General features: G+C 35.1%; 1 protein-coding gene across 2 annotated transcripts in view; it reads left to right on the top strand.

Moving 5' to 3' along the window:
• Nucleotides 1–15,049, top strand: part of LOC137043384 (latent-transforming growth factor beta-binding protein 4) — a 116,981-nt gene that overhangs the window by 16,632 nt on the left and 85,300 nt on the right. For both annotated transcript variants that reach the window (XM_067419648.1, XM_067419649.1), the window contains exon 4: nucleotides 5,154–5,356. In XM_067419648.1, coding sequence (XP_067275749.1) covers nucleotides 5,154–5,356 — 203 coding nt within the window. The remainder of the gene's footprint in view (nucleotides 1–5,153; nucleotides 5,357–15,049) is intronic.

The raw sequence follows: 15,049 nt of genomic DNA on the forward strand, positions 1-15,049 counted from the left end.
AAAACCATTACGCCTATGGAATGTCCCCATATGTGTGTGTGTGTGTGTGTGTGTGTGTGTGTGTGTGTGTGTGTGTGTGTGTGTGTGTGTGTGTGTGTGTGTGTGTGTGTGTGTGTGTGTGTGTGTGTGTGTGTGTGTGTGTGTGTTGGGTAGGTTTAGGGGTAGGGGTAGGGGCAGTGTAAGGGGACAGAAAATACGGTTTGTACGGTATAAAAACCATTACGCCTATGGAATGTCCCCATATGTGTGTGTGTGTGTGTGTGTGTGTGTGTGTGTGTGTGTGCTTGTTTTTGTGACATATCAGGACAAAAATGTGTATAATAACATGTGTATGACACAGGTATTACAGAAAATGGTGACATATCAGGACATTACCCCATGTCCCCACTTTTCAAAATGCTTATAAATCATACAGGAGGAGTTTTTTTGAAAAAGTAAAAATGCAGAATGTTTCCTGTGATGGGTAGGTTTAGGGATAGGGGCAGTGTAAGGGGATAGACAATACGGTTTGTACAGTATAAAACCCATTACGCCTATGGAATGTCCCCACAATTCACAAAAACAAACATGTGTGTGTGTGTGTGTGTGTGTGTGTGTGTGTGTGTGTGTGTGTGTGTGTGTGTGTGTGTGTGTGTGTGTGTGTGTGTGTGTGTGTGTGTGTGTGCTCTCTTTAGCTCCGCCCACTGAATGCCTACACAAGCTCGGCTGTTTTCAGAAATAAAATCGATATCTGTCTTTAATAAATATGATAAAACTGAATACACTTAGGATATATGAAGGATGCAACACTGCTCAATAGATACTCAAGATTAACATGATAAATTGTGCGTGTTATGCCTCCTTTAAGTGCAAAACTTTTAAACAGTATCTATTTTTTTTAATACAGTCTTTTTCTATTTTCTTAACTGAAACTGCTGTCTGAGATTCATCAGGCCTGATAGCTGAGGGAGATTATATAATAATAACAATATTAACATCATCTCTAAGACAGGAATAGATTATCATTGTAATACAAACACTAAAATAAAGGAATCTATTTTAAAACAAGTATTAATTGTAAAATTGTTATACCTATGTTTTATTGTATTCACTTGCAAGAGTTAAACACTCAAATTTGTATTTACAGAAAAAAAAAAATATTTTGGCTGCATTAAATGTTACTCTAAACCAATACAGTTTGGTTTGTGTCCTAGTTTGAGAGATTTAGTGCCTTTTAGAGGTCGAGCAGACCCACTCAGACTCTGATCTCAGCCTGTTGAGCAAGTCCTCTGCTGAATCTGAGCTTGGGAAGGAAGGGCCTGCCCTGTGGAAACAGTTCTCTCACAATAGACTATTGAAAGACTCCATTTATGGGTCAGTTTCAATGATCTACCTGACGGGCCAATGTTGCACACACACTCTGTGCTGACAGCCTGCAATTTCCCCATCTTTCAACAGTTTTTATATCACATTCAATGTGTGAACTAGATTTGTCAGATAAGTCCTCTGTGTTTGAAAGTCCCGAGCCTGGCAACTAAACCCAGAATCGCTAAAGCAAGCAAGTTCTGCTTTTATTTCCATGGCTTTTCAAATAAGATATGAATGCTTACATTCGTCAGCTATGAAAGGTATGTGCCCTACGTACAGTATGTATTTTAGAAACCTCTTTGTCTGAAATGTTCCTTAAAAAGTAGTAAATTATCACAGTGGAAAGGCCCCAAGCTTGTTCGATTTTATTTTTTTCTAAAACATGCAATCAAATAAAGAATGTGACATGGTTTTTTGTTCATAATCCAAAAAGAATATTGCATTTGGAAGAAATTATTTCATTTTTTTTGTATTCAAAGACATGATCTATAAATTAAAAAATAGAGTATAAGACTGATTATCATTATGATTCAATTTGTCATAATTGCCAATTTTCAATTGTCATAATTGCCATAATTTGCTTAGTTCAAATCTAGGAGTACCTCAGGGCTCTGTATTAGGACTTATCCAGTTCTCCCGTTTCAAGGTTTTCTGTAAATTAGACTTTTCTCAAATCATCCCCTGTTGCGCTGAGGGTGTTTATGCAGGGTGAGTGTGTGTTTGACACATGCTGAGTTGGGAAGGTTGCATGTAAAATGGAAATGGCCATATGCATGTTTTATAGGCTGTTTGCTGTTGACCCAAGCTCACGTCAGCTTGTTTTTACTGTAAATTATCTCTGTTTGGGAAAATGAACTCATGCTCACGCAAGCTTTCTAAGTCCATGCTGTGGATTTGCATCGGTTTGGACACACAGTTGGAAACGACTGCCAGAACGGCTTTGCAGTGGAGTTATTTTCATTATTCTCACAGAACATGAAGGACAATTAGAATTAAAAGCAGACATTTTTGGCTAATTGAATTGCTTTTAGTTTAAAAAGTCTTAAAAGAGTTATTGTGAATGTTCTACCAAAAATATGAATATAAATAAAAGTACAATTAGTTGACATGGCTGTACCAAGTGTGTGAAGTTTGACTATGTTGTTAACTGGAAATAATTTAGATTTATATAAAAAAATACATACTTTTTATAAGCATAAAAAAAGCATCTGATCCAACGTGAATATGTTTGCACAAGCTCTGTAATTGGGCACTCTACACCGTAAAAAAACAAACTCAGTTTACGTAATTCAATTATGCAAACTTGTAGCCTTAATTGAATTAAGTAACTTAATTGTATCAAGCTGTTCTTACTTAAACCATTAAAGGTAAGTTTCATAAAAAAGCAACATTTTGAACAAAAAGCTGAGAAAATTATGTTTTTGTGAAAGACTGACTCCAGATCAGATTCAGAGATGATCAAACACTGATGGAGGAGATCGAGTCCATTAATGCTTCAGTCCTGGAGCTCGTCCTGCTCCACATCTCATTCAGGAACATTAGATAGATTAGATATGATGTTTAATGTTGATGATCAGGTTGTTTTCATATGCATCTGCTTACATTCGATCGCTAGCTTTATTGCGTCTTCCTCACGTGTGTTTTTTGATCAGGAGATTCTCTGCTCATTCAGAAGATGCGTAATAGCGCCCCCTAGCGACTAACACTGAAAACATGGAAAGGTGGAAAATTGTTTGGCGGGGAAGCGTTATCTTAGCCTGGTCTTACCAGATTCTCGTACATTTAATTTGTACATAGAGTCTTGCCACTCTCCATTGACAAGCGTTTACTTCCGCGAAGGCGGGTACTCTGTTGAAGATTAAAACTATTGGATCTGCCCAGACCCGCTCTGGATCTGCCATAACCAGTCTCTGACGTTTGGTCATGACGTATGTCATGCGCCCGAACGCGCTGTTCACGTGGTCCACGCTGTCAACATGATTGCACTGTAAAAAAAAATGTTGGTTTAACTTAAAAAAGTAAGTAACCTGGTTGCCTTAAAATTTTGAGTTTATTGAAATTAAATATTTGAGTTGATACAATGAGGGAAATTTGTTTAATAAATAGAAACTCAAAATATTATTGTATCTGAACCACATAAAACATGTGATAAATCATGAAAATAGCACTATTTGGCTGCGTCATCAGAAATAAAACACACACAATTACCCAATATGCTTACAAAATCGTTTAATTATATTTTAATAAAGGTTGTCGAATCTCAAAAAATGTTCATTGCATTAACTCAAAAATTTTATTTTAATGAACTCAAAATTTGAAGGCAACCAGATAACTTTTTTTTTCTAAATAATTTTTTACAGTGTGGATGCTGTAAATAAAATGTCATATGCTTGGTATGATCATTAATGCTGCTATAAATAACGGACCAATTCAAATGTTAAAATTTTAATTAGTTTAAGCAGTGATTAAATATTGCTCTTGTAAATACTTGCCAGCATTTTAAAGAAATACAAGTCTAGAAATGCATCCAAATAACAGCAAAGCGCAACCGTACAGTGCTCTGCAGTGGTCAAAAATGATTATGAACAGTGCATTTTGAAGTGATATATTCTTGAAAACAGATGTGGATTTGGACAGCTATTACATCACCACACAACCTTGGTGTTTGTCTAAAGCAGTAGGTAATTCGGCAGGGGATTTTTACGCTGGTGGTGGGAAACGGACGGCAATAAAATCACTGACTAGCCCCTGTAAATGATGCCAATACTTTCCGACCCCACGAGAAACAATTACCGTCCGAATATGGCTTTAGCCAACTCTTTCACCACTAACGGAGCGAGCTGGAAAATCAAACTTTTCCCGAATTCACCCTGTTGGGGAGGAGGGCCACCAACAAATCCTAGCAAAGATTGTTCTTGCTCCGGCTTTAACTTCTGGATATTCGGCAGCGGTGCCACAATGGAATGAATGGTTTCATTCGCATCTTTCTCCTCCGCCATTACTGAACTACAAATCAAACTAGCGCAAAAAAAACAACAACAAGTAAACGAGACACAGGTCGACAATGGATTTGCAGACATATTGAGATTAAAACACAGTGCTGTACCTTCTGTATTGGATCCGACAGGAATGGTGCAACACACTTATGTGAGCAAAACATGTTTATTTTATATGTGATAGTATTGCATAAAGATCGTATTATATTGATTATGTGTACGTGTCTTAACAGAACATAGCATGCTGTCACAGGCTGGAGAATCCCTTATTTTTTGGTTCATTGCAATTCGGGATCAGACTCCTATGGCTCACAAAGCACAACATCCAGGGCTGTGTGTTTTCCAGACGAGCTACCCAAACGTAAGCCTGTTGACAGGTTTCCAAAACAATCCCTTCCTCTTGTGAACTGACAGGGGAGCAGAAGCTCATTAAACATGCAAATCTTATCCAATCCTAGCCGTGGGCGTTTTCTTCTAAGTCTTCAGTGTGGCACGGCCATCAAAACCCAGTGTTTTACAAAGAGCCTCAAAACATTATAGAAAATAGCCTATTACTAATTCATTATGATGTTTTTGAATGTAAAAAAACATGCAAACGTGATAAGTTGACCTCAGACAACAGTATAAAAAAATAGCCAGTTAATGGCACCTTTAAATAGAGTAAAGATTATGCGTATTTGGTGTGCTGTCCGGGGAGGGCTTGGAAACCCAGAGTAACCCCCAAAAAAGTAAAGTTTTGTTGTGGATTTATTTTTGCATTTTTAAATGGCTTTCTCAGCATCCACAGGCTTTTATTTTGCTGTGTTGCAGCTTAAAAGAGGCCCAGTCAGTCCTGTTGAAGAGAGCGCTGTCCAGTGGAACTGGTGGAGAGAAGATCACAGGTGTTATACTGAAATACATCGAGTCCGAGCGAAGCAGACTGGAGTCTTCATCCTCTACTGGAGCGAACAAACACGCCAGCAGCAAAACCTTCCACACTCAACGCGGCCAGTACACACTCGTTTACACAGCAGGTCAGTCCAAGCCAGCTGGGAGAAAACTGGGAAAAATTAAATGTTTTAGGCAAAACACACACCTCATATCCTTCCCTGTTGGAAAGTTAGATCCTGCTAATACTTAAATAGTTTCTGTTGCACAGCAATGACAATAAATAAAGAGCAAATAAGATCTCAAATAATGTAATGTGTCTTGACCATTGACTATATCAAACTCAAAGACCAAACAATCTGACTATGTTTCACTGTTTTTTTTTAGCTCTGCAGTCTTACAGTACATCAACAATTGACTCATTTGTGTCTATTTTCTTTATTTGCATCCTCAACCATGGCTCTGGGGCCCAGTAGGGTCCTCAGCTTCCAAGGGGGCTTCAAGATGATATTTCGTATATAAATTGTCTTATTTCTTATTTAAATTCACTCCCTCAACAAGAGATTGTGTTCTTTAATCAACCAGGGTTCCTGTGGTCTGGGAAAAATGGATATATGAGGCTGCTTCACTTTAAATGTGTGATTTCTAGACCTGAAAAAATCCTCTAAATTAATGGAATCTTGTATTTTTATCGTGTACTGTATATACACTGATCAGGCATAACATTATGACAGCTATCATAATGCTATCATAGCTATCACTGACAGGTGACGTGAATAAGACTGATGATATCATCATCACGGCTCCTGTTAGTTGGTGGGATATATTAGGCAGCAAGTGAACATTTTGTCCTCAAAGTTTATGTGTTAAAAGCAGAGAAATTGGGCAAGCGTAAGGATTTGAGCGAGTTTGTCAAGGGCCAAATTGCGATGTCTAGACGACTGGGTCAGAGCATCTCCAAAACTGCAGCTCTTGTGGGCTGTTCCCGGTCTGCAGTGGTCAGTATCTATCAAAAGAAACAGTAAAAACTGTATTTACTGGCGGCTCTTTCAGCAGGATAATGCACCCTGCCACAAAGCAAAAATGGTTCAGTAATTTACATTTACATTTATATTTAATCATTTAGCAGATGCGACTTATAAATGAGGAGAGCAATAGAAGAAACTAAAACAAACAGGGGCAACAGCATGGAAGTGCTGTAACAAGTCACAGTTAATCTAGTGAAGTACACATGCTTTTTTTCCTTTTTTTTATTATATAAACAAACAAACAAAAAAATGAATAGCATAGTTAAGTGCTAGTCTTTATTGATCAGGTGTCACTGGAAAAGATGTGTCTTTAGATGTTTTTTTGAAAATGGTTTTAGACTCGGCTGCTCGTATTGCGATAGGTAGGTCATTCCACCAGGTGGCAACGGTCCAGGAAAAGGAAGGTTGTGCAGAACGCAAGCTTCTGGAGGGTACATAAGTCCGAACAAGTAAGTTTAGGTATATTAGTGCACAGTTAACTTTGTAGGCGAGCACCAGTGCCTTGAATTGTTTGAGGAGCACAACAATGAGTTTTAGCGTTGACTTGGCCTCCAATATCCCCAGATCTCAATCCAATCGAGCATCTGTGGGATGAGCTGAACAAACAAGTCAGATCCACGGAGGCCCCACCTCACAACTTACAGGACTTAAAGGATCTGCTGATAACATCTTGGTGCCAGATACAACACACCTTCAGGGGACCGAAAAAGGGGGACCAACACAATATTAGGATTGTGGTCATAATGTTATGCCTGACTGGTGTAGATATTTCTAGTTATGCCAAGATCTAAAATAATTGGTAACACTTTATAATAATGCCACTTTATTTGAAGTTAGTTAAGCATTAACTGTCATGAACAATGAGTAAGACTATTATTAATGTTTTTTAACGATAGTTAATAAACAACAGTTAATGCATGTTCATTTTAACAAATGGATGCTTATTGCAAAGTGTTTAAAGAAATTGAGAGTTACATATCTTATCCGTAATCTTTGTCCAGTAAGTCACAAACAATTGGAAAAGAAATGGGGCTTGAGAATGTTATTGTGGACCTGGAGTCAGAAAGGTTTGAAGGTTTATTCAGGTTTCTGTGCCAACATGTTAACCGTTTCTTTGCCAGAAGCAGCACTGGCTTCAAAGCAGCAGGCCTGAGTAGAGAATATCTTGTTTTAATAATTTGGCCTGTTTCCTGGTTTTAAAACTTTTGTTACCCGCGATAAGGTTTATCTGCCTGTAGATTCGGGCTAGTTGCATGGAGACAGCCCTCGATATGCCATTGTAGCATATTCCTGCCATTGTTTGGTTTGGCCCGGAGGTGATGGGGCAGTAATTACTCAGGAGATGGATGTGGTGTTCTGCTAATGGGAACCCCTGTGTCTCCATGACCTCATAACACGCTGGACTGACTCTGTGGCAGCGGATGGGAAGAGCGGGGAGGCTAACCTCTTTCTCCCTCACTCACACACACACAGACACACAGACGTCTAATGTTGCTTATCTCTAGATTTATAGTCTTTAAGCCCTTGAATATGAAGCTGTGGCTGATAAGTAAAGCTCTAGGGAGATGAAGCTTTGAATGGCATGTTACAGCAATTCATGGAATTCACTTCAAATCAATCATCATTTTGTCATTTAAGTGCGTTTATTATCATTAACTACAACTAATCTTTTTATTACTTAGGAACAAATAAATAAAAATAAATGATAATTATAAATAAAAAACATAAAATCTTAAACTTATTTTATTTCAGCTAGGGTACCAAGGCAACATTTAAGTTGATGTACAAAAATAACTACACTTAAAATGTCTATATTTTTTATTATAGGGTTTAGTTTTAAAACGTAATAAACACTGACACATGTAGACACATGTATAATCAAATTAAAAAATATATATATTTTATAATATATATATAAAAAAACATTATCTTTATTGTGTATTTTTGTCATTTATATATATATATATATATATAAATGACAAAAATGCACAATAAAGATAATGTTTTTTTCTACGATAAAATACTAAAAATAATTTTTTTAAAAATATATAAGTTTAAGACATATTTATAAAATGTATGAAACAAAATGAATTAAACTTTGACTAAAATATTCGCAAATTCACAAAAACTATAGTGTCTACATCAATGGTAAAAACTAAAACCATAAAAAGTTTTAAAAACTTTAAATAAAATCTATAAACTCAAATGAAATAAAATATTAAAAACACCTTGAAATTAATTTATTTCAGGCAGTTGCCAACATTTAATTTACATTTTCTTTTTTTTAAAACATGTCTAGATATTATACGTTTTAAGCATTTTTTTATAACATTTATGAAACAAAATGACTTAGATGAAAACTAAAATCGAATTCAAAATATTTACAGAAACTATACTGATCCTAAAACACCTATACTGTTATGTGTTAGTTAGAGCTGAAGAATGTCTGAGCTGTGGTTATTCTGGGTTTCCTGAGCATGTCTATACAGTTTCTCTAGCTGAGTGTGGTTTTATGTAGTGAAGTGTGCTCTGTAGCCCACAAATATTCCCAAAAGGTCTTTCCTAACACCAGTCCGGGCCTTTAAATCCAGCATGTAAACTGCCCTGGATGGCCGACATAACCTCAGGGCTTCCCTAATCCCCCTCCTTCCACCAGAAAGCTGCTAATTCACCTTCTCCGGCCGAATACTGCCGCAATGGAAAATAATCAAATGAGGGATGTCGACTTATGTGGAAAAGACAAGTGTCGCTGCCGAAAGCCAGATCTCTCGAAATCCAAGACTTAATGATGGCTGTAAAGGCCCAATCCAAGTTTCCACGCTGAGAGAGTTTGTAATGTAGAGAGGGAGGGACAGAAGCTCGGCATTCCAGCCGATGAGGAAACTACTTTTTATTTAATGACCTATTTTTGTGATGATAAGTGAAATGGCGCACTTTATAAATATTTACAGCTGAGTATCACGAGTCATTAGGATGGGAGCAGAATGGCGTTACACAATTTGTTACACAATAGTTTTGACCCATAAGCTCTTCATCAAGATTTTATTATCCAGTTTGTTGTGCCAAATATGAATGCTTGTGTGAGAGATTGTTGATAGTGGATTTTGGTAAGCGTATTATTAATACTGTATTTTCCCTTGTGTCTGTGCACTAATGTGACCTGTTCTTCTGGAGTTTCTATATTAGATACAGACAAACCATAATTGTGCCACAAACCACAGTTAAACTGCACTCATTATTGAGATAACGTATCCCTCCAGGATTAACTGATATTAAAATTATATGAAACACTAGTTAAGGGAATATATAATCAATGACGAATTAATAATATATGCTGATAATTATTCATGTTATGGCCACATAAATAAACAAATAAATACATGTAAAAGTAAGTAAAAGTAAGCATAAAAAAGTAAGTATAAGTTAAAGTATGTTAACTTAAGTAAAAGAAAATAAAAGAAAGTATTAGTAAGTACATAAGTAAAAGTATTTTTAAGTAAAAGTATGTAAACATACGTAAAAGTAAGTAAAAGTAAACATAAGTAAAAGTAAGTATAAGTAAAATTATGTAAAATTAAGTAAAAGTAAGTCAAATAAGTAAAATTAAGGCAAATAAAGTAACAGTAAGTACGTAAGTAAAAGTAAAAGTATGTAAACATAAGTAAAAGTACTTGCTTACACACAAAGTATGTGAACATAACTAACATTAAGTAAAAGTAAGTATGAGTAAAAGTATATAAACATAAGCAAAAGTTAAAGTATGTAAAAGTAAGTATAAGTAAACATACATAAAAGTAAATATAAGTAAAGGTAAGTAGAAGTAAAAAAGGTTTGTGGAAGAAAAAGTAATTAAAAGTAAACATAAGTAAAAGTATGTAAATGTAGGTAAAAGTAAATATAAGTCAAAGTATGTAATTGTAAGCAAAAGTAAGTAAAAGTACTTGCTTACATAAAAAAGTAAGTAAACATAAGTAAAAGTAAGTATAAGTAAAAGTAAGTAAAAGTAAGTATAAGTAAAAGTAAGTAAACATAAGCAAAAGTTAAAGTATGTAAAGTTAAGTAAAAGTAAGTAAAAGTAAACATACGCAAAAGTAAATATAAGTAAACGTAAATGTAAATAAAAGTAAAAAAGGTAAGTATAAGTAAAAGTAAACATAAGTAAAAGTATGTAAACATAAGTGAAAATAACATTATGCAAGCGAAAGTAAAAGTATGTAAACATAAGTAAAAGAAAAGAAAAGAAAAGAAAGTATAAGTAAGTTAATAAGTAACCGTAAGTATAAGTAAAAGTATGTAAACGCAAGTAAAAGTAAACATCAGTAAAAGTAATTATAAGTAAAATTATGTAAACATAAGTCAAATAAAGTAAAAGTACGTAGGTAAAAGTAAGAAAAAGTAAAAGTATGCAAACCTAAGTAAAAGTTAAAGTATGTACACATAAGTAAAATTAAGTATAAGTAAAAATACGTAAAAGTAAATATAAGTAAACGTAAAGATAAGTAAAAGTAAAAAAGGTAAGTAGAAGTAAAAGTAAGTAAATGTAAACATAAGTAAAAGTATGTAAATGTAAGTAAAAGTAAGTAAAATTTGTTTAAATAAAAAAGTAAGTAAACTTAAGTAACAGTAAAAATAAAAATAAGTAAATGTAAACACAAGCAAAAGTATGTAATCGTAAGTAAAAGTACTTGCTTACATAAAAAGTAAGTAAACATAAGTAAAAGTAAAATTAAATAAAAAGTAAGTATAAGTAAAAGTAAGTAAACATAAGTAAAAGTAAAATTAAATAAAAAGTAAGTATAAGTAAAAGTAAGTAAACATAAGTAAAAGTAAAATTAAATAAAAAGTAAGTATAAGTAAAAGTAAGTAAACATAAGTAAAAGTAAAATTAAATAAAAAGTAAGTAAAAGTAAAAGTATGCAACCATAAGCAAAAGTTAAAGTATGTAAATGTAAGTAAAAGTAAGTATAAGTAAGTAAATATAAGTAAAAGTAAAGGTAAATAAAAGTAAAAGAGGTAAGTATAAGTAAAAGTAAACATAAGTAAAAATAACATTATGCAAACGTAAGTAAAAGTAAAAGTAAGTAAAAGTCAAAAGTAAGTAAACGTAAGTAAAAGTTAACAAGTAAAAGTATGTAAACCTAAGTTAAAGTAAGTAAAAGTAAACATAAGTAAAGGTATGTAAATGTAATTAAAAGTAAGTAAAAGTAAACAAGTTTAAGGAAGTATAAGTAAAAGTACTCGCTTACATAAACAAGTATGTAAACGTAATTAAAAATAAGTAAAATAGGTATAAGTATAAGTAAAAGTAAGTACATAAAGGTGTGTAAAAGTGTGTAAATAAATATTTTGTCTTTTGATAAATAGCAAAATCACAAAAACATGTCTTAGAAAAAATGTTAGATTTTGGCAACAGGGTTGCAAATATTGCAATACAAATGAACAGAAAATAAACAGCTCATAATATTAACTTTGTCATCCTGAAGTTCAACATTTGATGAAGGTTCAGCACCTTCTTTCACTAGATATTTGTTTAATCCTTTTGAGGCCTGCTTTGTTCCCTACCTATTTTACGGAAATTGCCTTACCCAACACTGCTGACATTGGACATGGCACAAAGCCATTGGTTTCATTTCCCAGGAAATCAACACATCAGGACACATTGAGGAAAGAACCTGCCTGAAAAAGGTGATAATAGAGGTTGATTATATTTTGTGTGTCTGTTCCTGATCCAGTGCCACTTGGTGACATCATTTACAACAATAAGGTTACAAATTCAACTTACGTTCCCAAACAACACGAGAAACACGACCGGTTGCCATGGTAAAGCATGTTTTACTGCCTCATTAATATGTAAAACACTGACATCATGACACAGTTGAACAGCTCCTCCCAAATGATTGATGGAGTCATTTTTAAGTAGATCAAGCAGGAAAGAATGACAATATGGCTTCCTATACGAGACGTGTATATAAATGAGTGTGTAGAATGTCATTGCCGGGCCACGGTCTGGGTGAAAGGATCCGTAGATCATCCGTGAGGATTGCAGGGTTAGATCCTCCCTACGGTAGCATTATTAATCTAGCATCTCAGCAGCTGCGGATGTGTGTGTGCAGTGAGCGTACAGGTGTGGGGAGAAATGCGTCTCCCCCTGAGGCTTCCTCACACAAAACAGCCACATTTGTTCTGGATTCTGAAAGTGTGTCAAGTCAGGCTGAGTTACAGTCAATTTCACCTCATTTCTGCCCGTTTAACTCACTGTTTGCTTCTTCCTAGAGGGAAATCTCTTTCATAGCTCTGTACTGTTTCGTTTAAGCCATGTTTCCACCACAGAAACTTTCCCCAGAAACTTTGGGGTGGGACTCGGTGTGTTTCGACCGCAGGGTCTAAATAAAGTTCCAGGTAAAATGTCCCCCTCAAAACCAGTGGCGGCGTTTCACAAAAAACTAGGGTATGGCATGAGCCTTCTGGCCATACAACAAGGACATTCCCAAATAATAACATTATCTTAACAAAATGTGGACAAAATTCAATGACAGATCTAAACAAACTTAACAACAATGCAAATACTGAAATATATATAAGCCTTCATTGTGTCTTAACCAAATGTGACACAAATGTGAGAAAAAATCTATTTATTTGACTGTTTTTATTTCTGCAGATTATGTGTTTTATTTAATGTAAATAATAATAATAATAATAATAATAATAATAATAATAATAATAATAATTTAAATCCGTTATATGACCTTTATAGACATAGGCTTACTGAAAGCAACACTGGATAATTTACTCAGATCTTGAAAATAAATTAAAGGAAACAACTATGTTCAAACTATCAAGGTGAACAAACAAGTGTATTCCATGATTTAAAAATAGTTTCAGTCACTCAGTGTGTATTCTAATCATGCCATTGTGTACGATTTCAGTATTCGATACTGTACTTATCAATTTCATTGCGAATGCAGTCAGTGCACTTACAGAGAGCCCGCCCAAACGCTCTTCTGATTGGTTGTGATTTTTGATTGATTGATCTCGGGTCGAGTCTGGTTTATAGTTGAATATCTTGTCGTATCGCGTCTGGTTAGGACACTCGTTTAGTTTAAATTAGCTTTTTTAGAGCTGCAACAGAGCTACAGAGAAGCATAAGTCGTTTATTTCCCCTGCTTGTCTAAATGCTAGGGTAACAAAACGGCCCTGCTCACAAGTTAGTCCTTTTTCAAAATTCAGGAACTTTATTTTTTATGTATCTTTATTTATCTTAATTTTTTTTATTTTTTTATAGGTATAAGTATAAGTAAAATTAAGTACATAAAGGTGTGTAAAAGTGTGTAAATAAGTATTTTGTCTTTTGAAAAATAGCAAAATCACAAAAACATGTCTTAGAAAAAACGTGTTAGATTTTGGCAACAGGGTTGCAAATATTGAAATACAAATGAACAGAAAATAAACAGCTCATAATATTAACTTTGTCATCCTGAAGTTCAACATTTGATGAAGGTTCAGCACCTTCTTTCACTAGATATTTGTAAATGCCAGGGTATGGCAACAAAACGGCCTTGCTCACAAGTTAGTACTTTTTCAAAATTCAGGAACTTTATTTTTATGTATCTTTATTTATCTTTATTTTTTTACTTATGGTGTGAATTGGGTGCTGAACATGCTGATTAGTTGAATTAATGCAGCGTTTTATTTAAATCACCGTTTTTAACAGTCTGTTTCGGTGCGTGCAGTAAAAGTTGTTTGATATTCGAATCAGCAATTGAGTTTAAAAAATACAAATCGATGGACCGACGGCGAGGTTCAGGCTTTATTTACGGAGGAAAGTCACGTGCAGTCCTACGTCACCGGACTAAACTTCATGAAGCGGCGATGGAAACACAGACAGCTAACAGGAAGAAGTTATTGGGACATATTGTTCCGGGTGATTTTGGCGGAAACGGGCTCATGTCTCACGCTCACGTTGGCTGAATGTCTGACGCATATATGGCACACTTCTCTAGAAACACTTCAGGAGTTTTGAGGTCTCCATCTGATTGGTTGAATTCTACGGGATGTCTGGGAGATGTGTGTGTTGCGTTCTTTAATGCTCCGACTGGAAACAAATGCCGTGTTTAAAAAGTCCCTCGTGAAAGAACACTGTCGTGTTTACAACTGTGGCAATGAACGCTCATCAGAACAATTGCAAGAACAAGTACAATAAATGAATAATTTGTAGATGCATGCAGGTCTGTAATTGCAGGGAAATCAACTTTTTACATTTTCTAAACAAAACGAACTGTGACTGGCTGTGTTACATGTCAGTCAAACATCCTCTTGGCCGGTCCTCAACCAATGAAAGCTGTGATAGACTCCAGACCTCATGTGTCAGTCTGAACCTCTGGCTGCACGAGATCATGCTAAAGTCTTCATTTTGTATTTAGGCTCCACTAGAGTCGGTTTTCCTGCTTGAATGTTGATTATTTCCTCATGTTCTCCATTGTTGCGGCTCCTCTTTTCCCAGTCTGTCAGTATCTCTGTTTAGTTCCTGTCTCTATGAAGCCCCTCCTTCGGAAAAGCACAATGTGCTCTGATTGGTCGGTTGGAGCAGTGTGTCGTGATTGGACAAGCTCTTCCGGCGTGGTTGGGAAATGTCCCAACAGTTTTGAACACATTACTAACTAACTCAACCAGGCTCCGCCTCTTTATTCTGCATATTCATTATTTAAATGAGGAATATTGTGACTTGTTCCCGGAAGAAAACTCAAGACTACCATGCAGGAGTTTTAGGGAGTTCCTGAACCTCCCCATTTCATGCTGAAACAGCAACATTAC

This window comes from Pseudorasbora parva, chromosome 16, assembly GCF_024679245.1.
Source record: "Pseudorasbora parva isolate DD20220531a chromosome 16, ASM2467924v1, whole genome shotgun sequence".
Lineage (NCBI taxonomy): Eukaryota > Metazoa > Chordata > Actinopteri > Cypriniformes > Gobionidae > Pseudorasbora > Pseudorasbora parva.